Source organism: Meles meles, chromosome 5, assembly GCF_922984935.1.
Source record: "Meles meles chromosome 5, mMelMel3.1 paternal haplotype, whole genome shotgun sequence".
NCBI classification, from domain to species: Eukaryota; Metazoa; Chordata; class Mammalia; order Carnivora; family Mustelidae; genus Meles; species Meles meles.
In genome coordinates this window covers 86806951-86832492 of record NC_060070.1, presented here as the reverse complement: position 1 = coordinate 86832492, position 25542 = coordinate 86806951, and the positions used below count along the sequence as shown (strand labels likewise).

The window sequence follows — 25542 nt, the reverse complement described above, 5'->3', positions numbered from 1 at the left end:
CATCAAAGCATCTATTTATACAGTGCCTCATTACCTCATTCTATTCCTTAATATAAGCAACAAGACAGGCAGGTGAACGTCTTTACAGAAATAAAAGCCAACACAAGAAAAAGCATTTAGCAGATTATTTCCTTTCTCCAGTCGCCCACCTACTTGCCAAAAACCATACAGTATCAGTAAACAGCCATTAAAGGCATACCATGGTAACCTGTGGCTTGTTTTCTACAGTAAAACACAGGAAGGCAGACCATTTAGATTATAGAAATGTTTGCAATCTTGCCAAATATTTGTTATCCATTTTGTCCCCTGCCCCAGGAATCCAATGACTTCTTTTAGGACCCAAGATGAGTGCACGAGGTAAAACATTTTTTTAATCCTTTTTTCTTCACCATGACAGATTTACTGTTTTGATCTTTCTTCAATGGTTACATTAAATGCTAATAAAAAATGAAAGGTTTATATCTTCCCTAATAGTCTCTTGATGGGAACTTGCATATTACATAAGTAGGTCAAATTTCTAATTTTCTGTCTTAAATGCTGATACTGCAGACCTGAGGGAAAAGCTATACCTGAAGGACCAAGGAGAAAGAATGAAACAGAGAACTGAATTACACTTGAACTCATACCCAAAGTTGTCTCTTTAAAGCACCAAAGCATCCCTTACAGAAGGGTCATGTAACAGTATGCAATATTGACCCATACAGCTGGTTGAGAAGTTTCCATGAATGTTGATTGACTCTACCAGGAGATAAAACACACAACTGTAAGTATTTCTCAGATGTACAGGGCCACCTCTGATTTAACACTACCACCCTTTTGCTTCTGAATCAATTTAAAAGATCTTATATAAACCTCCTGATAATATAAGCAACCATGAAACATTTCCCTTTAACTGGCTTCTGAACATGGATTTGGAAAGTGTTCAGTACATCAATCTTCTCCTAACTCCCAGGTGAAAGGGGGTTTCTTCCCTTGTCTTTGTAAGAACAGCCAATAACATAAGCAGCTTGTCTGAAAGAAGAGAGTCAAGAAAATGTTGGCGGGGCGGGGTGGGGGGGGGGCGACAATGAACAATACAAATGTATCTAGTTCATGCCAATATTCATCATACTAAAAGAAAAACAGATAACTCCAAAGGATTAATATGAGTTTTTGAAAGAAAAAGAAAAGGAAAAAGAATAGAAAGGGAAAAAAATATAAAAAGACTAAGTTTTTGAAGCAAGGGATATACAGTTAAAAGGAATTAACATCCTTCTTAGAGTGGAACTGATAATGCTTTCTGGAAAAACCTGCTTGATGTTTAATGGGACAGTTTCTAGTCCCATCTGCTTTCATCTCAGGCAATACTACAGCTCCCTTATGGCCCCACAAATGGTTATTTTACTTGCATTTTACTAATTATAATCACTATTTTTAACATACACACAGCATTTTAAAACCATAATTTTTCAATCATATCAGAGAAAATATTATTTACACAACATACTTGCTGGAAAAAGAGTAAAAGTAGATATAGATATGGTAAACCAAAAGGTTATTGACAGTATCATCAAGTCTATAAACTTGCTTATGTCTTTTTCCTTATTTTAACTTCTGAAATAAAGGGACTAACTACAGGAGTGCCTGGGTGGTTTAGCTGGTTCAGCAGTGACCGGCTCAGGTCGTGATTCCTAGGTTCTGGAATGGAGCCATGAATCAGGCTCCCTACTCATCAGGGAGTCTGCTTCTCCCTCTTCCCCTGCCTGTGTTCTCTCGCAAATAAATAAATACAATCTTTTTTTTAAAGGGACTATTAAAATGAAAAAAAAATAAAGGCACATAAGAGTGATGAACTAGGAAAGGCACAATTTCCTTTTTTACTATGCTAAAAAGTCTTCATATATTCAAGGTAGGGCCTAGAGCAAAGAATTGTTTAAAGCTCCTCTTTGAAGAAGTAGGGTCCTTGAGTTAGTCACTGTTCAAGGATCCTAGTGGAAACAGATCTTTCTCCAAAAACATTTCAGACAAGACATGGTTCTGTCAATTACAGCTTACAATTTAAGGTTCATCAACAGCAAGTGCCAACAAATGAAACACAAAACAACTTATTTCTTTTGCTGTAACTCTCTGTAAAAAAAAAAAAAAAAGTCTTATGAAGAAAAAGTTAGGTCTTTAAACAAGAAATCCTATGAAAATGGAACAAACTTCCTTCCTGTCCCACAAGCCACTTTAAACACAAAAATAGGACCTTATATATTCACCTAAACATCCAAATATCTTCAAAATACAGTTATCTGATGGAGATGACCATAGCTCGGACTACATTCTGGCTTAAGGAGTAACTTGATAAAAAAGATGAAGGACAAAAGGGAATCTTCTGGTGGTCTGTTGCCAAGGAAAGTGAACTCTTTCCCAATATACTCATTCTTGGCAGGAATGTTGGGAGAGTTAACAAGGGAACATGTACAAAACATTCTGAGCTTTTGGAAGAAACCTAACCTCTCTCTAGTAATCTGAAGGTATGAAATGCTTTAACTCTCACATTCTAACCAAAAGCAACCTGAGACTTGGCAGCACTTCTCAACTCTATGTTGACGGTAGATAACTTGAAGCTCAACAAAGCCACACACAGCTTCACTTCATTTTTCTCTGCTTAAATACCACAATGATCACAGTGTGTTCTTTTTTTTTCTCCCCCCCCCCCCCATCTAAAGATTACAAAGAGTTTAAATGTTAATAGTGCTATGTGGCTAAAAGCCAGCATCTAAAGAAAAGCCTTTCTCACCTGGCTCACAAATACAAACTGATCTTTCATTTGCCATTACTGCTCCTTTCTGCAATCTGCTTATTAGACTCAAAGTTCTCACAAAGCAGTTTCTTAAAAAGAGTTCCCACTCTCATTTTGATGGTTATAGACCAACTACTCTAAAGCGCTGTCCACCTCTCTAAATTATAACACCCTCTAATCAAAAAGTAGTGGCTTGAAAAATAAATAGAGACATAATCAACCATTCAGGCCTTACTGTGTAATGGCCATGTAATAATGTGTCTAATGCTAATCTTCATATCTAATTGTCAAAGTACTAAGTACTTTGTACTAAAGTACAAAGAAATGACCATTCGAGGTCAATTTTCTGAGTGTACATGCATTTCTAAAATACTTGACTACATACCTTTAGTATTATATATAATTCTCTGTGTACTTGCTGGTTGAGATGAAGAGCTTTTATTATTTTCTCCCCATACCTCAGAGACTATATATTATATGCCCTCTTCAGAGATCACTCATTTAAGAACCACTTGAGGGGCACCTGGGTGGCTCAGTGGGTTAAAGAAGCCTCTGCCTTCGGCTCGGGTCATGGTCCCAAGGTCCTGAGATTGAGTTCCGCATTTGGCTCTCTGTTCAGCGGGGAGCCTGCTTCTTTCTCTCTCTCTCTCTGCCTGATTCTCTGCCTACTTGTGATCTCTATCTGTCAAATAAATAAATAAAAATCTTAAAAAAACAACCACTTGATTCTAGCCCAAGTATCCCTTTTCTAATATAACATCATCATCATCATTATTATTATCTTTAGAGATGGAGGTCATAGGGGGAGCAGAGGAGTGGGAAAGGGAGAGAGTGACTCTTAAGCAGGCTTCACATCCAGCATGGAGCCCAACATGGGCCTTGATCTCACCACCCTGGGATCATAACCAAAATCAAGAATCAGACACTTAACCAACTGAACCATCACCCAGGTGACCCTACTAGGAGCTGCTTTAGGTCCAAACTTGCATGGATAGATTGGCTGGGAAGAGTTGGTATAGTCTAATAAAGAGGGTCTCACTCTACAGCTCATAAGAAATAACATGTGCTTGTAAGGCAATTATTTACTGATCACCTACGCCTCAAGCCCGTGTCTGAGAGATCTTTAGGAGAACTAAAGATATTCTTTAGTTGCGGTACCCACTATGGCAGAAGCACCACAGGGCATGTGTTAGAGGCATTGCGTCCTACTCTTGAAGACTAGACATAAAGAAAAGAATATAAGATACTCCACAAACACAACAATAAGTAACTGGTGGTGATTCCCCCCCACCCACCAAAAAAATGCCCAGAATTCCCACAATGGGCAACCTTCTCATTCCAGGACAGAAAGATGGAAACAAAGACAGTCAACCTGTGATTCTCAAAGCAAATCACTTAATTTATCTCTGAAAGTGATGAAGTTCTGTCCTCTGAAGTCAGGACACTTCTGTGTAAGGCAGAAGCCATTTGGTTAGTTTAACAAGCCTGAGGGGACACAGGCAAGCTTTCGAAAAGAAGTACCACACTAGGAAATCTCAACTTTCCTTCAGGCTTTTTGGGAGTGACCTGCACAGTGCATTAATTTCCTTCCAAGCCAGAAAGTCTCAATCTCTTTTTAGTTAAGAGGTATTATATTATCATATGGTTTCACTTATTTGTGGAGCTTAACAAATAACATGGAGGACATGGGGAGATGGAGAGGAGAAGGGAGTTGAGGGAAATTGAAAGGGGAGATGAACCATGAGAGACTATGGACTCTGAAAAACAACCTGAGGGTCTTGAAGGGGCAGGGGATGGAGGTTGGGGGAACAAGGTGGTGGGTAATAGGGAGGGCACGTATTGCATGGAGCACTGGGTGTGGTGCAAAAACAATGAACACTGTTACGCTGAAAAGAAATTAAAAAAAAAAAAAGAGGTATTATATTCACCTAAAAGGAGGTCTGGGAATGTGTGATTGAGAACTCAATGCCTCCCTCATCAAGTGCATTCTACCCTCAGTTCCTGATATAGTACTGACATGCAACAAAAAATGTGATCAACAGTGTCAATTAATGAAACTAGATACGGCAATCCATTCTGTTAAAAGTAACTTCTATTCTACTCTTCTTTCTGCCTAAAATACATATTAATGTGATACCAACACCATCAACACCACACAGAATCTTTAGTGATTATAGTATGGCAGCAGCTCCCATTATTGAAGATTATGTGAGCTTTATTGTCTATTATTTCTCAAATCAAACCTATGAGAAAGAGTTTTCATCCCATTTTTCAGATGAAGAACACATTTTGAGATGTTAACTTACTTACCCAAAATCACATTTTATTAAGTGGCTAGGCTAGGATCTGACATCAGATCTGTTTCTAGAACTCAACATTTTTAGAACTACTTTACAATATGCAGTGCTTCAAAATCCTGTTTCTCTTTCTCCATATTGCACCAATGATATGTTTTTCCACTGTCTAGCTGGGAGTATAATTACAGTAAAATGTGGTGGGAAACAACACAGGCTTTAGCATCTGAGAGATCTGTGTCCGTTATGTGGTGGGAAACAACACAGGCTTTAGCATCTGAGAGATCTGTGTCCAACAAAGTGATGGTGACCAGAGGGAAGGTGGGTGGTGGTATGGGTGAAATAGGTGATGAGGATTAAGATAATACTTAGCAGGATGAGCACTGAGTAATGCAGAGAAATGCTGAATTGCTATACTGTGCACCTGAAACAAATATAACACTGTATGTTAGCTATACTGGAAACTAAATTTAGAAACTTAATAAAAGAATATAAGATCAGTGTTCAAGTCCTGACTATTACTTACTAGCAATATTACCACCGAGAAAAATATACTTAACTTTTTTTTTTTAGTATATGTGCTGCCGAAGCGAGCACTATACTTAACTTTTTGAGTGCCCATTTCTGTCATCTATAAAAGAGGAATAATTATCTTGCAGAACCGTTCTGAAGATTAAGGGAACATGTATATAAAACATACTGAATGGTGCCTGGTAATTTAGTAAGCATGCAGTAAATGCTGTTAATTATTTTTAGATAAACAAAATTGTATGGGATCAGAGAGAGGAAAGAGATCTGCCTAGAAAATGAAGGAAAAAAGCACATGATATTCAGGAAGGGTTCCTACTAATATCAATGTCTATGCTGAGCACATGAGTCTCCTTTCTAAATCTCTCTGATGACCCAATGTACTTGAGGCCCATTCCTTGACTACCTCAACATGTTAGTAGTGCCAATGGTAAACTCTACTCTGAGAACCAAGACTGGAAGAAAAGAATGAAGAAAGACTAAAGTACACTGGTGCATGTCAAGTGTTGGGCCTGAAATCAAAGGGCTCTGAGTGTTTTCAAGCTTCTGGCTGGAGTGGGTGCAGGAAGCTGGCTCTCTACCTTCCCACTGATCAGTCAGGATGGCCTTACCCAAGGGCACAGCTTTCTTCTATCTCAACCAGAACTACCCAGGAGAGCTCAGGTACTGGGCACAGGAAGGATGAGAGCATACTAGTACAATCTCACATATTCCCCGCCCTGCCTCAAAATTGGTAGAGAAGAGTAAAATTAAATTCCTTAGAGTTCAATGCCTGGACGTTACTCTGAAACCATGCAAGGATAGGCCCTGTTTCAGGTTTAACATAAAAACTAGGAGCATTTAAAGGGACTGAGGCTTCAATTTAACTTCGTACACAGAAACAGTTTGTGTTATTTCTGCTGGGGAACTAAAAGGACTTTTTAAGTTATGGAAAAGACTCTAACTGTGACCTCTGACAAAAACAACATAATTACTTTGACTCTTCCAAATAAAATTTTTAAGATATTTTAAATAGCAGGCAGCATTACTAGAAAAGGCAAATAGTGTTTAAAATAAATTAAGCTAGAGACTAAGGGAGCAATGGGCATTACAACTGCTCTTTAGAAAGCTACAATATTCATGACTTCATGTTTAATAAAAATATCACAGATGCACAGAGGTGTGTTTGGGATTCCATGCGCCTAAAAAGAATGATTTCAGCATACCCCACAGCTTTAAGATGAATGGGAGAAAATAATTTTCTAAAACTATTAGGATACTATAATTGTCAAGTTAAAACAGTATCTGTACTATAAAATTTTTCACCCTCCAGCTCCACTATTTAAATAATGTTTTTGTAGTAGGTCCAAGACTTAGACAAATTACACACAGGCCAGAAACTAGGCAATTATCTGTATGTTTCATGTCTTAACAATATTCTTCAAACATTAAGAAGTAGATAAATTTTAACGTCCATCTTCTTGGTTCTAGCTGCCAGCATTAACTCAACTTGACCTCAAGAGCACAACTCTGACCCCTGTTCACTCCACCTCACTCCCAATACTTAGCACGTAATACACCACTTGACAACTGATGGAAGAAATTAGAGTATCCTGGCAAAGACACCTGTTAAAACCAGTAGTTAATTTCTATGAGGAATCCAGATAAGAATGAATCCAGATAAGAATGATGTACGTACCTGTACCACAGGATCTTTTGGTTGGTGTGATTAACGAGACATGAGCTGTGTCTGTGCATGGCCCACCTAGAAACAGAAAGGCAGGCACGTCAGTCAGGACATATCTTCTACATGTCCAAAGTTGCTATCTTGGATAAAGAGAAACTGAAAACCACAAGCAGGGATCAACCTGAAAATATGAATGAAGAGGAGCAGTGGGAAAGATGGAGGTGGCTGGTGGTGGTGGTAGTGGAAGGTTAATTCTAAGGACCCTATTTTAGTTCAGCTATTTAGACCATAGGTCCATATTCTTTCTATATCATAACATGCTTTTCATAAAAAACAATGGAGTTTCATAATGTTCAGAAGTTGAGGATAAAATTTTAATTAGAATTCCAATCCACATGAGAGGAAACTACCAAGTAAGTTTGGGGAGATGAGTTTTTCCACAGAGCAAAAGCAGGAGCACTCCCTCTGAAGTTGATCTCAGTGGTCATCCCACCTTTGAATTTATTGCAAAACTAGCCTTATTTAAAGAGGGGAAACTCCCTAAGGAACAAAACACTGTTTTATAAAAAACTAAGGATCATTTTAAATATAAAGAGAATTACTGAACAAGGAAGAATATCTAGCTTAATTATAAGAATATGATAGGAAGAGGGGCCTTTTATGGAATCTTTGTGAGCCCAGATATCTGGTAGATAAGCATAAATCAAGAGTATGCAAGAGATTATCTTTGTGTACGGTGTAAGAGAATGGTCGAGTTTCATTCTTCTACATATCGCTGTCCAGTTTTCCCAGCACCATTTATTGAAGAAACTGTCTTTCTTCCATTGAATATTTTTTCCTGTTTTGTCGAAGATTATTTGACCATAGAGTTGAGGGTCCATATCTGGGCTCTCCACTCTGTTCCACTGGTCTATGTGTCTGTTTTTATGCCAGTACCACGCTGTCTTGGTGATCACAGCTTTGTAGTAAAGCTTGAAATCGGGTAACGTGATGCCGTCAGTTTTGTTTTTGTTTTTCAACATTTCCTTAGCAATTCGGGGCCTCTTCTAATTCCATACAAATTTTAGGATTATTTGCTCCAGCTCTTTGAAAAATACCGGTGGAATTTTGATCGGAATGGCATTAAAAGTATAGATTGCTCTAGGCAGTATAGACATTTTAACAATGTTTATTCTTCCAATCCAAGAGCATGGAACAGTCTTCAATCTTTTTGTGTCTTCTTCAATTTCTTTCATGAGTGTTCTGTAGTTCCTTGAGTACAGGTCCTTTACCTCTTTGGTTAGGTTTATTCCCAGGTATCTTATGGTTCTTGGTGCTATAGTAAATGGAATCGATTCTCTAATTTCCCTTTCTGTATTTTCATTGTTAGTGTATAAGAAAGCCACTGATTTCTGTACATTGACTTTGTATCCTGCCATGTTACTGAATTGCTGTATGCCTCCATCAGAAAGGATGAATACCCAACTTTTGTAGCAACATGGATGGGACTGGAAGAGATTATGCTGAGCGAAATAAGTCAAGCAGAGAGAGTCAAGTATCATATGGTCTCACTTATTTGTGGAGCATAACAAATAACATGGAGGACATGGGGAGATGGAGAGGAGAGGGAGTTGAGGGAAACTGGAAGGGGAGATGAACCATGAGAGACTACGGACTCTGAAAAACAACCAGAGGGTTTTGAAGGGGCGGGGGGGGTGGGAGGTTGAGGAACCAGGTGGTGGATAACAGGGAGGGCCCGTACTGCATGGAGCACTGGGTGTGATGCCAAAACAATGAACACTGTTATGCTGTAAATAAACAAATAAAAAAAAAACACATTACACTTAAAAAAAAAAAAAAAAAAGAGTGTGCAAGAGATATAGTCAAGTTACTGGGTGAGGGCTTGAAAAGCAGTCTCCAGAATCAGGACCACCAACAAATTCTTAAGTTGATACTGATATATAGTCCAATAGTCCCATGTTGGGGACCATGCCCTACCTTCTGAAATAGGAAGTTACTGTATAAACATGAATACCAGTGTTTCTCAACATGCCCTATGAGGGCCAGTGATGATGATCATAAAGGAATAAAACACACAAGCAAATGTTATAGTATTTTGAAAAGGTTCCTCAGGTGATGATGACTGGCAAAGGGAAACACGATTTCTTGGCATACTTGTATGCCAACTCTGACAAGACTTCTTATCACAGAAGTTACCCATTAAAAAGAAAAAAGGAGAGCTCTGAGCCTTATTCTTAGAGTTTATGCCATCAACATCCATGGATTTTGGGAGATCCCACCTAAGAAGTTCATCATTAGTCCACTTTATCCTATACCAAGGCTCTAACAGCAGCTAACTTTAGTGAGTTTAAGACACAGAAGGGAAAAAGGAAAAACCAAGCAAGTGTATTGTTACTGTCAAAAAGTACTTAGAAAATCCTACCGTGTGCCAACACATGGGATAGTCTCATGCTCAGGGAGCTTAAAATCCTTTTAGGAAGGCAAGATTTGTGTACATAAATAAAGAACAATACATGACAGTAATAAAGAGTTAGATGTGAAATGACTAAGTGCAAAAGAATATGGAACACACAATAAATGCTAAATGTAATCAGGAAGAACAATATTCAATGTTGTCCAGCATCTCCTGGAAATACTTCTCAAAAATTTGAAAATGAGGCAAGAATTTTCTTGAGGCAAGAATAAACGGAAAGTTAGGAAGGCCACAGAGAGAAAGGTGTTTCAGTTGAAAAATTTTTCCACAAACATCACAGTCACTAGAGAAAGCTTAACATACTGAAATTCCAGAGTCTAAATGGACAAATGTGACATTAAAAATAGGCAACATGAAGTGACAATGAACTGTAGGAAAATCTGACACAAATTCCATATCTATTAAGAACTCTCTAAAAAAAAAAAAAAAAAAAAGAACTCTCTGGATAATGGCTTCTACAGCTACATAAAAACACTTTGGCTTTTGCTTCCATGTGAGGTTTGTGATTTGGGTTTTTGTTGTTGTTAACTGAGGCATTCTTATTTCTGGGGAATTACAGGCTGTTACAAAGACTTAAGTTAAAGTCGTGCAACTACCTCCTACTTGCTGAGTAATCCGGGTAAGTTTAACAAAATAGTAGGGATAGTAAATTGCCTATAAGCCACAGTGTTGATGAGATCATCTGTACAGAAAGACTTCCTCAAGTATAAATCTTTATATTATGTAACACTTTATCACCAGATTTTATGTTCCCAGGAGCCAAGACCCACCTTGTCATCTATTCTTGGGTTATGACTATGTGAACAGTGGGTAATTAATAGTGTTTATTTAGTAACCACTACAAGCTGCTTGATGAAATCAGGAGAGTAATGTGTCTTTTTAAAAAAATCATTTTTTTAAATTGAGGTATTACAAGGGGTGCCTGGCTGGCTCAGTTGGTAGAGCATGTAACTCTTGATCTTGGGTTCATGAGTTGATTTAAAAAAAAAAGTTCAAGAGGTATTACAGAAAGCATGAAATACTACAATGAAGTGCACAAATCTTAAACAGATACAGTGAAGGGTTTTAACGTATATGTATTTGTGTAACAACCATCAGATAAAAATATTAGAACATCTCCAGAATCTAGAAAGGTCAAAGGGACGTTTCAAACTAGAGATTCCCAGACCCAGACTCTGGAAATTTTGATGCAATAGGTGGGGGTGGGCAAAGAACTGATTTTATTAGCGCACATTTTAAAAACATCTGAACACAATGTAAATATTAACAGCCCAATCAGTTCCAATTTCTGATAACATTTTCTTTAACTCCAAGCTCAGTATCTGGCCAAGATCACTGAGTACCCACAACATTGTCAGCTGCAAGGAGCACAAGATTCCATAACTATCAGAATACATTTTTAGAAAGACTTAAAATAATTCATCCAGTAAAATTATGAAAGGAGGGACAAACTGGTCAAATCAAAGCCCCTAAAGAAATTTAGCTGGGACTCATGAATTAACACTACCGTATTTACAAATGTAATCTTTACCTCAATCTGTGGCTTCAGAGTTGATCGTTTTTAAAATTCCTAATGAATGAATTTCTGTAAGTTTTGGCAAATACGCAAATAACTTTAAGGCTACCTTGCACATCTCAACATGCATCATCATGAAAGTGTTCTCCAGAGAGCTTGTTAAACTAACAACCCAATCCAATGTATTCACAACATTATAGAAAAGTACAAATGGAACCACAGTTGAGCCACAACAAATTGACAGCATGAGTAACTAGCAGTGATAATATATCCTAGCTTTGATAACCAGACAATATTATAAACAGAAAGCTTGGAATTAAGTTTGGTCTGGAAGACTACAACCTATGAAACTCTTTAAAATCCAGAACGGATGCATAGGAGCACTACACATATATTCTACACTAATTGTGCTGTCATATGAAATTCCTATGCTCCCAAATAAAAATAGTCATCACAGGAGATTATATCTACTTCTACACAATTATAGATCTTTCTCAACTTACAATGGGGTTATGTCCCAATAAAGCCATCATAAGTTGAAAATTGTAAGGTGGAAATGCATTTAATACACCTAACCTACTAAATATTATAGTTAGCATAGCTTATCTTAAGTGTGCTCAGAACACCTCCATTAACCTACAGTTGGGCAAAATCATCTAACACAAAGCCTAAAGTCTTGAATACCTCATGTTATTTATTGAATAATGTATTGAAGGTGAAAAACAGAATGGTTGTGTGGGTACAGAATGGTTCTAAGTGTATGGCTGTTCACCCTTGTGAAGGTGAAGCTAACTGGGAGCTGTTCCCGTAAGCCTGGGGAAAGATCCAAATCCAAAGTTCGCCCAAGAAAAGATCCAAATTCAAAGTTCAAATATGGTTTCTACTGAATGCATATGGCTTTCACACCATCCTAAAGTCTAAAAATCTTAAAATGAACCACTGTTAGGTCAGGGATCATCTATAATTCCAAATCAATTCTGTTAAAATGAAAACAGAAAATTAAGGACCACTCAAGGGGAAACTTTTCAAGTTTTTGTCTACAACAATAAAAATACAACATGGGTGCCATGTGGGTATAGCAAACAAAATAATTTTGAGAGTTAATATAAGAGTCAAAGTCAGGGCACTTGCTCTATCAAGGAATGGACTTGGCTTTTCTTTCCTGAGCTTTCTAATGCCTGAGGGTAGCAAATGGTCCAATAAGTCATTGTAAACCCTGCTCTAATTTTGGCCCTTCTTCCTCTTTGCAAACAGGAGGGTAGACAGAGCTAATAGCTGAAAAGCAAGGTGAGGAAGCCTCTTCATAACTGCATTCTATAAATGAATGTGATGAATGTGTATGTGCATGTGTTTTATGTGTTCAGTGTGATCACAGTTCAGAAAAGAAATAGATTTCTAAGCACAGAATTACTTACACCATTACCCTGTAGTGTATGGTAGTGGCAAGTGAGTTTGGAAAATAAGTTCTGGGTTTTTAAGTATTAAAAAAAAAAAAACACCCACAATTAAAATTCCTTGTTTAATGAAAGGCTCTCTGGGGATTCTGAACCAAATGATATTAAGATTAACCAAACAAAACTAACTTTTTTATGCAATTACTATGAGTTCTCTTTGTTTTCTTTTGCTATAGTATATTAAATATCTTTTTTTCAAATTTCTTCATTATCGACAGATATTTAATGACAGATTATCATTTTGCATTTGATGTTATATTCAAGGACTTTTTCCCTAGTTTCAACAATTTAGAGTCTGAAATTTTCAAGTAAATAATGTCTGTGGTAGTTTGTGGTTTGTGACCAGAAGTCACAATACGCTATTCTGTCTTCTAGGGATGTTTCTATTCTTGTATTAAAGGTGTCATACATAATGTAGCACTATGGATTGCATTTGCAATTCCACATGAGAGGCATGAAATATAATTCTTCAGCTGTATTCCCAACAACAAATCTTTATAGCATTTCTAAAAGCGTAGTGGATTTTCTTGAAGAAACAGTACGAATTTCAGGCCTGTACAGTTGAAGACAGGGGTCAAATCTGCATACTAACTTCACTATAACCTGCAAATCCAGAAGGACTGAATAAAGGTATCCATTAACTACCGAATGCTCATATTTCAAGCTGAAGTGGCAGAATTCTCAAATTTTCTGTCAGCCTCTTATGGAGTTACTGGTCAAAAAAACCTCGGAGCCTACCCATGTAGTAGTCAGTCCCACAGACTGAAGACTACGACTCAAGGAAGAAGCAGAGAACACAGTCCTGGAAGCAGCTGTGTTTAGGATGGCAATCATCTTAGGCACTCCAAATCTAAGGCTAAGTAAATACAGAAAAACAGTATTTCTCCTTAACCTTGAAAATAATAGAGATCAACAATCTACCCAGAAAGGTTTTCTTAAAACAGCTGTGATGACTGGTTATTTTTGGTTCCTAGATCCATAGCTTTCATTGGCTGCAGTTATACCACGTGTTAAAGCATAGCAATTAGGAAAAATGGACTGTCAAGGAGTCAGTCAGCTAAAAACTGCCAGAAGCTCAATAATCAAACAAATATTCTACTATCAGCTCTTTCATGGTAACTGGAAAACATTAATACACAAAAATAGCCATTCCTTTGCAGATTTATAACACTTCACTATTCTTGCTTAATTAACATGACATTTACATAACAGTATCTAATTAATTTCCAACTAAAGGCACTATGGGCTAATTAGAAATGCATCATCCTTTTTAACCAGCTTCAATTCCACTCTCTCATAATCTGCACACTGTTTACCACGCAGCATCTCACTTCTCTAGGCTCAGTGTTCAAAAGGTGTTTTCTGACACAAGATTCAAGAGATAAAATTCTCCTCCCTCTCAAGAGATTTACAAAATCTTATCAAGAGTTTTTTGATGAAGCAACTTAAAACCAAAACAAAATAGGGGTGCCTGCGTGGCTCAGTGGGTTAAACCTCTGCCTTCGGCTCAGGTCATGATCTCAGGGTCCTGGGATTGTGCCCTCATCAGGCTCTCTGCTCAGCGGGGAGCCAGCTTCTCCCTCTCTCTCTGCCAAATAAATAAATAAAATCTTAAAAAAAAAAAAAAAGTAAACAACAACAGAAACCCAAGCCAAAAAAAAAAAAACAAAACAAACAAACAAAAACAACAACAACAACAAAAAAAAAACCCTATGTGACAGAGACAGTAAAATAAACTCTACACTGTCTCCTGATATGGCTATATTAAGAATGTAAAGCTATCTTTTTTTTTTTAAGGTTTTATTTATTTATTTGACAGAGACAGAGATAGTGATAGAGTAAACACAAGCAGGGGGAGTGGGAGAGGGAGAAGCAGGCTTTCCACTGAGTGGGGAGCCTGAGGTGGGGCTCAATCACAGGACCCTGGGATCATGACTTGAGCTGAAGGCAGATGTTTAATGATTGAGCCACCCAGGCACCATAAATCTTTTAAAAATATTCGAAGAACCTGTATTTCAGGGCACCTAGGTGGCTCAGTTAGTTAGGCATTTGCCTTTGGCTCAGGTCATGATTCCAGGGTCCTGAAATGGAGCCCTGCGTCATGCTCCCCACTTAGCTGGGAGTTTGCTTCTCCCTCTACCTCCCCCACAGAGCTTGTGTACTTTCTCTCTTGTTCACTCTCTCTCAAGTAAATCAATAAAATCTTTAAAAAAAAATCTGTATTTCTTCAGTAGCAAAAGATTCCTTCTTTAAAAGCCTTCAATACATACATGGAGACATAAAATAGTAAATGGTAATAAACAGTAAGAAATGAGTATCAGGAACAGATCAAAATGCACAAGAAAATAAGTTATCACCTTCAGAAAAGAAAAGGTGATCCTCCAACCTCATCTTAAATGTGCAATTCATGAACTGTTTTAATAAGAAAGAACACACCTAATCTTTCTACATAATTGAGTTTGAAAAGTACCATCGATTAAAAACAAGAATACATAAAGATATAATGAGTGGGAATCTAAGTTTACAGAAAATCTTCAGCACAGATAATAGCCCTCCCATTTCTCCAAATGAAACTACCAAATTAAACCATTTACAAAGCTTGCTACAGAATCCCAGTGTTACTTTCTCAGTTAGAAGTTCTAATCCTGACTTATTGCATGATCTCTCATACCATTTAGATCTAAATTAGGGACTCATGAGAAGGAGATTTTCAAAGTGGGTCAGAAGTTGCTACTGGTAGCTATCTGTTTTGCTCATAAAGGGCTTCTCAACAAAATTTCATTACCATTCTACCCCTGCCACCCTAAACAAATTATAGTGCTGGGCAGCTCTGCAAATGTTAGCGTATGTTTGTGTGTGAGTATGCTTATTAACCTATTTCTCAAAAGAAATAAAATTAAAAACTCTCCCACACCACTTTCCCCCCAGGGAAGAGCACTTAAAAAAAAAAAAAAAATGAAATCAGGAATGCTTTCTACTTGCCTAGTACTGATGGGACTCTTTTAGAGGAGTTAAAGTGGACATTCCTGAAGGGGCCAGGGGATGTGCTTTGGAAGAAATATTCTCTTTTGACCCAGCAATGACCTTAAATGGAATGAGCCTCAAGGGCAAGAGCAAAGTCTTATTCATTTTTGTAACCTAGCACGTTAAGTGCTCAAAAATATATTTTTCACTGCTGAATGAAAATGATCCAGGCCAAAAGCAATTACTGAACATACAAAACTATTCAAAAGGAAAATGGAACTGTTATATATATGTAGTTGATTATCACCACAGTTACATGTTGATCTAGCACAGCAGTTCTCAAACATTTTGGTCTTGGGACCTTTCCCCCAACAAAAAAAAAATTTAATTTTTTCTAGAGAGACAAGAGAGAGAGGGAGGGAGAGAGCACAGAACTAGGGGAGAAGCAGAGGAACAGGGACAAGCAGACTCTGTGTTCAGTGCAGAGCTACATGTGGGGCTCAATTACGGAAACCTGAGATCATGACCTTAGCCAAAATCAAGAGTCAAATGCTCAATCAACTGAACCGCTGAGGTGTCCCCTTGCGATGTTTTTATACTTAAAAATAATTAAAGATACTAGCAAGTTTCTGTTTATGTAGGCTATACCTATTGATATGTACCTGATCTGAAATTAAAACTGAAAAAATTTTAGTAATATAACTTCATTTAAAATTCACAAAAATAACATGTCAACATAAAAACATACTGTTATAAAAAGAAATTATACAATTTTTAAGAAAATTGTGAGAGCTGCCCATCTTAAAGTAAGACATCTGACTTTTCACATCCACTTGTGCATTCAATTTTAAATTAGGGCTATCAAGAAAATCCACCCTTCCACAGATACGTAGTTGGAAAAGGAAGGACCCAATGGACTCCTGAATGGGTCTTAGGGACCTCTACAAGTCCCCTTTGGGAACCACTGATATAGAACAAAACAATGAACCTAAAGTTTAATACATTGTCCACTTTCTCCATACTTTCCTCACATGCCAATTGGTTTATTCTGGTCTTAGAGAAACCAACTGGATGCACCAGCATTAATAACAGTAAAATGTCTAGCCTCTTCTCAACAAAATGTTAACTATTTGAGGAAACAAAGGCAACAGGTAGTGGAAAACTCTACAGTCATAATATCAACCCAGGATATTCCATTTCTACTACTTATATACAGAGTAAAAACATGATTCAAGGAATTAAAAAAATTCTGAGCCATTAAAATGTTTGATTTCAGCTTTTCAGATGTGATCTCCCACCCAGAACGTTTATAACTAAAACAGAGCTTCCAATATATAACTGAAACCACCTGATATCAAAATTCCAAAATGTGATAAAGTCCAATAGCAATTAACACTGAAACTCTAAGACACCACCATCTTAGGGATCAAAACTAGAACCCTTTTTTGCGAAGTCAAAAATATCACCTGGCTAATATTCTACTTTTAGATACTTGTTTCTCTCTGTGATAAAGCATATTTAATATGGATATGGAATCAGGAGCTGTCACTTCTTCAATTTAGGCTTCAGTTCTGACTATTTACAGGTATAACTAACACCCAAAACAGATTTCTGTATTTGCATTTTACCATTAACATGAGCATGAATCTCATAACAACATTAATGGAGAAACCACTCAGCAATAGAAGAACTTTTATTTTTGACATAGTTCAGCTACCAAGAACATTCTCATAATCTTGGCCCACATCAGCAACTGCAAGGCTGCAATGCCTTCCTCGGAAAGGGAGGTGACTTGTACATATTCTTCAAAAGAAGCTTCAGAGAAAATGAAAAAAGACTTCTATTTATCCCACAGGTATTGCCCTATGACATTTAAAAAGAATTTTGAATACAGGGCCCTTCTCCTTGGACCTTGGCTGAGTCTCCCCTATGGGTCACCATACCATGGCAGGCAAAGCGCCCACAGTGACACTGAATGGAGGGTCCTTGTATCCAACCTTCTTGTTTTACAGAAATGACTGCTAACAGGTCTTGCTAAAGGGACCTCCCTTTGCAAAAATAATAGTTGAAAATGCCATGATTTGAATCATGTAGAGAAGTGTTTATACGGTTTATGTAGTGTAGAAAAGTTGTATGTATGTAGAAAAGTGTTTATACTGAGTTCATACTGTTCATATTTTGGAATTTAAAAATGTCCTTACAAAGATGGCATCTATTGCTTTTATTAAATCTAAAAAAATGTCCTTTTGATAGATCAAAAAGTGAAATCGTTAATGAAATCATACAGCATGTGAACAGAAAATGAAGTTATATGTAGTCATTTTTGGCATTGGCAGCTAAGAATTTTATAAGTTCACAAACACAATTAAAATATAAGGTTAAAATAACTACTTCTAACACACCCAAAAGATGCCCCTATTATAATGAGTTTTTTCACCCAAACACTTCTGTCATAATAAAGCTTACATTTAGTTTAGATTCAGCACAGTTTCACCCACTACCTGCACCTACACGAAAGAAAAATATGACAACCACAAAGGGCTAAAGCTGTGTGAAATGTAGCTGTTCACAGTGACCTTTACTTTCATAGCAAAGTACAGAGCACTTCATTTAATAAAAACATAAAACAAAAATCTGCATTTGCAGAGAGGGGGGCAGTGATAATGTTGCTTCAAAACCTAATCTGAGTATCAGTAACTGTATAATCTCCTAGGTGCCTAATGAAATCTTTTTTTTTTTTTTTGTAAGATTTTATTTATTTATTTGACAGAGAGAGAGATTACAAGTAGGCAGAGAGGCAGACAGAGAGAGAGGAGGAAGCAGGCTCCCTGCGGAGCAGAGAGCCCGATGCGGGGCTCGATCCCAGGACCCTGAGATCATGACCTGAGCCGAAGGCAGCGGCTTAATCCACTGAGCCACCCAGGCGCCCCGCCTAATGAAATCTTTATGGGAAACTAGTCTTTCAGATTTGCAGACTTCTTAAGGGACCCTTAAACATGAGTGTTTAAAGTCTGCCAGTCTTCTGTCTGGCAAAGGGGATTCCTGAAGGGGTAGTTCAGGTGGCAAAAGAAATACTACAAGCAAAAACTGTTACGTCACAACAAGCAAGTAGCTATTTGTACAATGAAAGAAGGAAGGAAGAAAGGAAGGAAGGGAAGGAGGGAGGAAGAAGAGACAAAAAGACAGTCTTCTATTACTCCAAAAGCTCTGGGGGTTAAAAGAGATGAACCACAACATGGCAACCAAATTTCAAACTTTGGAAGGGAAACTGCCTTTCTGAGTTGCTTCATCTTGGGGATACTGAATAGCACAGTCACAGAAAATAATAAAAGAATATTAAGTAAGTTGTTCCAAATCAGGTTCAGGCAATAACAAACCTCTCTTTAATGTACCAAAACACATGAAGTAGGTTTTGTAAAGTAAGAAGATTTAGAAAACTTTTTAAAGTGTTTAAATCATTAACCATTTACTGAGCATTACCTTGTCAAGCACTGTGCTGGGTGCTGGGAAAGAGCAAAGCAACATACAATGAAGTCTCTGATAATTCTGGGTTTACCCTATAAGCTGGTACAAGGAGATGACATTATCAGGCCTAAGAGCAACCAAAATAATATGGGATTAGATGTTACAGGTAAAAAATACAGGAATTCCTTGAAGGAAGCAAATAGTGTGGGTAAAATGGTTTTGAGATGGCTTCTAATAGCATGAATAAAAATGCTAAGACAAGTGCCAGGATGTCTTCTGAGGACAAAAGGGACTACCTTGGCTCAGAGCTGAGCATCACTGCTGAAATGGGTAGACAGATCAGATACAATGAGGGTCCAGAATCCAGGGGGGAATGCTTGAATCTGAATGACCAGACAGATGATGATAAATCAATTGAACAATTTCCCTTCTTGTTTAATATGTTATCAATAGGAAACTCATCTGGACTAGGACAAGATTAGAAGCAAGATATGGCTGTAATGCTACAAAACACAATGGTGACAGTGATAACTTCCCGACCTTTAATATTTCTCCACTGAGTTAACTAGAGGATCATAACAAAGACAACTTAGGAAACAGAACCAATATCAGAGTAAGAAAAACATTTAGTTTATGGACTTGGTATACTTTAGAGTTAATAAATGAAAGTTATGTATTCCAATAAATTTAGATATCTAGATGAAACTGACATTTTTATTAATAGTATTATCAAAATTGACTTCAAATGAGGAACAAACTATGACTAGAGTCCAATATCAGGTATCAGGCCTATCAGTTTTATGAGTAAGTTCTTCAAGTCTTCAAATAATAGATACACTATATAAAATGAGAACATAGGACAAAAATTTCTGTTACAGAACAGGAAAAGGTGAAAAGCCTTCTGTAAGATTAAAGTAACTGATACCAAAACTAGACAGGCATAGCATGTCCACCATATACAAAATTAACTCATTTATTAGAAACGTGTAAAACTTAAAATAAAATTAGCATCTGAAGCCAGCAGTACACTAAAAGAACTAGTAGGGTTTAATTCAAGGAATGCAAAAATGGTTTAACCCTGGAAGTCCATTAAATTAAGAGATTACATTAATAAGGAGAACTCCAAATGATCAACTCCACAGATGCTAAAAAGAAAATTCAACACTTTAGAAAATTCGACACTCTTTTCAGATTAAAAAAAAGTTAACAAACCATAAACAGAAGAATTTCCTTAAACTAGTAAGATCTACAAAAGAAAACCCTACAGCAAATACTATATTGGTGAAATACTACTAGAAGTAGTCCTATTACTTAGAAATGAAAAAAAGAATAAATAAAGCTAAAAAAAACAAGGTTTGAATAAATGAAAACAAATAAGATTCCTATATGAGAAGACCCTAGAGTCTATTAAAATGTCAATTATTCCGAAATCCATCTATGGATTCAATATAATCCCAATCAAAATCACACTGTACTGTTAATACAGCTTGATAAACAAAGTATAAATTCATCAAGAAGAGAAAATACAAAAGAATAGCCAACAAAATTTAGAAAAAAGTAATCTAAGGGGACTGACTCTATCAGATAGCAATACACACCACAAAGCTATATTCCAGTCTTAGGAATAAACAAGTAGACCAACAGAACAAAATGAAAGATCCCCAAAACACACATATGTTTATATAACGATAATGGCATTTCAAATCAGGCCTATTTAAAAACTTTATTTATTTAGAGACAATGCATGAGAGCAAAGGGAAGAACAGAAGGGGAGGAAGAGGGAGAGGTAAAGAATCTCAAGCAGACTCCAAGTTCAAAGCGGAGCCCAATGTAGGGCTTGATCTCATAACCTTGAGATGATGACCTGAACCAAAACCAAGAGTCTGATGCTTAACCAACTGCGCCACCCGGGCATCCCTCAAGCCAGGTCTCTTTAAAAATGGTTTTAAGGGCGCCTGGGTGGCTCAGTGGGATAAGCCGCTGCCTTTGGCTCGGGTCAGGATCTCAGGGTCCTGGGATCGAGTCCCATATCAGGCTCTCTGCTCGGCAGGGAGCCTGCTTCCTCCTCTCTCTCTCTCTCTGCCTGCCTCTCTGCCTACTTGTGATCGCTCTCTCTCGCTGTCAAATAAATAAAATCTTTTTAAAAAAATGGTTTTGAGATAACTGATTCTCCATTAGCAAAAATTATAAAGGTAAACTGCTATACCTCATATCATATGCAAAATAAATCCAGATGTATTCAAGAGCTAAATATAGAAAAAGATGAACTATGAAAGTATCAAAATACATAAAGAACATTTTTTTAACTGATGGTACAGAAAGCCTTCTAAGAAAGTAATAAATGTAGCATACAAAAGAGCAAGACTTTTGAGAATTACTGGAATAGTCCCCTCCCCCACAAGATCAGCAAGAACATCCAGGCAAGACCAAGTTTACCAATCAATGAGAACTGCAAAACTCCAGCACTAGGGGAATACAACACACAGATTTCTTGGCTTTTTTTCCATGATTCGTTAGTCTTTCAAAGTCAAATTTTAAAAATTTTCTTTCTTTTTCTAATTTTTAAAAAATTCTCCTCTTTCCTATTTTAACCAATATCTTATCAATACCTTTCTTAAAATCCTTTTTAACTTTCATTTTTACAGACATATTCTCTCTCTATCCCTTCATTGTACTTAACCTTACATTTTGTATAAATTTAAGCTTTTTCTTTCTTTAAAATTTTGGAACACAGTTGTTCTAACAGACCAAAATATACCCTAAATTTAGTGTATGGCTTTGTTCTATTCTCCCGCCTGAACACATTCTCTCCTTTTCTTTTTTAATATTTTTCTTTGTTTTTTCAACCAACTTATCAATTACTTTTTTAAAATCTTTTTAAATTTTCATCTTTACAATTATATTCCATCCCTTCACCAAATTTACCCTTATTTGTATATATGTAAGTTTTTCTTTCTTTAAAATTTTCGGAGGCAGTTTCTTCTAACAGACCAAAATACACCCAAAATCAAGTGTCTGGCTCTGTTCTATTCACCAGCCTGATCATTTTTGTCTCCCCCCTTCTTTCCCCCCTAGTTTTGGGTCTCTTCTGATTTTAGTGTATATTTTTCTGGGGTCACTGTTACTTTTTCAGCATTTTGTTCTCTCATTCATCTATTCTTCTCTGGACAAAACGACAAAGCAGAAAAACTCACCTCAAAAAAAGAACAAGAGGCAGTACTGACTGCAAAGGACCTAATCAATATAGACATTAGTAAAATGCTGGAACCAGAGTTCAGAATGATGATTACAAAGATACTAGCTGCGCTTGAAAAAAAAAAAAAAAACCACAGAAGATACAAGAGAATCCCTTCCTGGAGAAATAAAACAATTAAAATCTAACCAAGTTGAAACCAAAAAAGCTATTAATGAGGTACAATAAAAAAAATGGAGGCTCTTACTGCTAGGATAAATGAGGCAGAAGATAGAATTAGTGATAGAGAAGACCAAACAATGAAGAAGAAAAAAGCTGAGGAAATGAGAGATAAACAATGACTGATCATAAGGGGAGAATTTGAGAGATAAATGATACCACAGATGAAACAGTATAGCAATTGGAATCCCAGAAGAGGAGAGAGAGAGGCAGAAGGTATACTGAGCAAATTATAGCAGAGAACTTACCTAATTTGGGGAAGGAAACAAACATCAAAATCCAGGAGGCACAGAAAACCACCCTCAAAATCAATAAAAAAGGGTCAACACCCCAACATCTAATAGTAAAACTTACAAGTCTCAGAGACAAAGAAAAAAAGTCCTGATAGCAGCTTGGGACAAGAGGTTTGTAACCTACAACGGTAGAAATAGTATATTGGCAGCAGACCTATCCATGGAGACTTGGCAGGCCAGAAAGGACTGGCATGATATATTCAGAGCACTAAACAAGACAAACATGCAGCCAAAAACACTATATCCAGCAAGGCTGTCATTGAAAATAGGAGGACAGATAAAAAGCTTCCAGGAAAAACGAAAACTAAAAGAATTTGCAAACATCAAACAAGCCCAACAGGAAATATTAAAAGGGGTCCTCCAAGCAAAAGAGTGCCTAAAAGAGTAAGATAGACCAGAAGGGAAAGGAGCCAATATATAGTAACAGTCACCTCACAGGCAATACAATGGGACTAAATTCGTATCTTTCATAGTTACCCTGAATATAAATGGGCTAAATGCCCCAATCAGAAGACACAGCATATAAGAATGGATTAAAAAAAACAAAACCCATCAATATACTGTCTGCAAGAAGCTCATTTCAGACCCAAAGACACCTCCATATTTAAAGTGAGGGGGTTGAAAACAATTTACCATGCCAATGGACATCAGAAGAAAGCTGGGGTGGCAATCCTTATATCGGATAAATTATATTTTAAGAAAAAACTATAATAAGAGATGAGGAAGGATAGTATGTCATACTTAAAGGGTCTCTACAACTTGAAGATCTAACAATTTTAAATATCTATGCCAACATGGGAGCAGCAAATTATATAAACCACTTAATAACAAAATCAAAGAAACACATGGACAATAATACAATAACAGTAGGGGACTTTAATACCTCCCTCGCTGAAATGGACAGATCATCTAAGCAGAAGATCAACAAGGAAATAAAGGCTTTAAAAGACATACTGGACCAGATGGACATCACAGATATATTCAAAACACTCCATCCCAAAGCAAGAGAATACACATTCTTCTCTAGTGCATGTGCAACATTCATCAGAATAGGTACATCCTGGGTCACAAATCAGGTCTCAACTGGTACCAAAGATTGAGATCATTCCCTGCATATTATCAGACCACAAAGCATTTGAAACCAGAATTCAATCAACAGAGGAAAGTTGGAAAGAACTCAAATACATGGAGGCCAAAGAGCATCCTACTAAAGAAAGAATGTGTCAACCAGGAAATTAAAGGAGAATTTAAAAAATTCATGGAAACAAATGAAAATGAAAACACAACTGTCAGGCACCCGGGTGGCTCAGTTGATTAAGCTCAGCTCAAGTCATGATTCCAGAGTCCCGGGATGAAGTTCTGCATTCAGGCTCCCAGCTCCATGGGAAGTCTGCTTCTCGTTCTAACCTTCTTCCCTCTCATGCTCTCTCTCATTGTCCCTCTCTCAAATAAAGAAATAAAATCTTAAAAAAAAAAACAAAACAAAAACAATACAACTGTCCAAAATCTTGGGGACACAGCAAAGGTGGTCCTAAGAGGAAAGAATATAGCAATCCAAGCCTTTCTCAAGAAACAAGAACAGTCTCAAGAACACAACCTAACCCTACACCTAAAGGGGCTGGAGAAAGAACAGCAAAGAAACCCTAAACGCAGAAGCAGAAGCCTAAAGCAAGAGAAGAGAAGTAATAAAGATCAGAGCAGAAATCAATGAACTAGAAACCAAAAAAACAGTAGAACAAATCAACGAAACTAGGAGCGGATTCTTTGAAAGAATTATTAAGATTGAGAAACCCCTAGCCAGACTAATCAAAAAGAAAAGAGAAGGACCCCAATTAATAAAATCATGAATGAAAGAGGAGAGATAACAACCAACACCAAAGAAATAAAAACAATCATAAGAACATATTATGAGCAACTAGACGCCAGCAAATTAGACAATCTGGAAGAAATAGATGCACTCCTAGAGAGACATGAACTACCAAAACTAATCCAGGAAGAAATAGAAAACCTGAAGAGACCCATAACCAGTAAGGAGATTGAAGCAGTCATCAAAAATCTCCGAACAAACAAGAGCCCAGAGCCAGGTGACTTCCCAGGGGAATTCTACCAAACATTTAAAGAAGAATTAATACCTATTCTCCTGAAACTGTTCCAAAAAATAGAAATGGAAGGAAGACTTCCAAATTCATTTTATGAAGACAGCATTACCTTGATCCCAAAACCAGACAAAGACCCCATCAAAAAGGGGAATTACAGACCAATATCCTTGATGAACACGGGTGCAAAAATTCTCGCCAAAATACCAGCCAATAACATCCAACAGTACATTAAAAGGATGATTCACCACGACCAAATGGGATTTATTCCTGGGCTGCAAGGCTCATTCGACCTTTGCAAATCAATCTGGTGATACAATACATTAACAAGAGAAAGAGTAAGAATCATATGATACTCTCACAATAGATGCAGAAGAAACATTTGATAAAGTACAGCATCCTTTCTTGATCAAAACTCTTCACAATGTAGCGATAGAGGGTACATATCTCAATGTCATAAGAGCCATCTATGAAAATCCCACAGCGAATATTCTCAATGGGGAAAAAGTGAGAACTTTTCCCCAAAGGTCAGAAACACAGCAGGGTTGTCCACTACGACTGCTGCTATTCAACACAGTACTAGAAGTCCAGCCCCAGCAATCAGACAAAAAAAA

At 37.1% G+C, this 25542-nt stretch overlaps 1 protein-coding gene across 1 annotated transcript in view; it reads right to left on the bottom strand.

Moving 5' to 3' along the window:
• Nucleotides 1–25542, bottom strand: part of ZFAND3 (zinc finger AN1-type containing 3) — a 357108-nt gene that overhangs the window by 50541 nt on the left and 281025 nt on the right. Inside the window, exon 4 of the mRNA XM_046005671.1 lies at nt 7268–7333. Coding sequence (XP_045861627.1) covers nt 7268–7333 — 66 coding nt within the window. The remainder of the gene's footprint in view (nt 1–7267; nt 7334–25542) is intronic.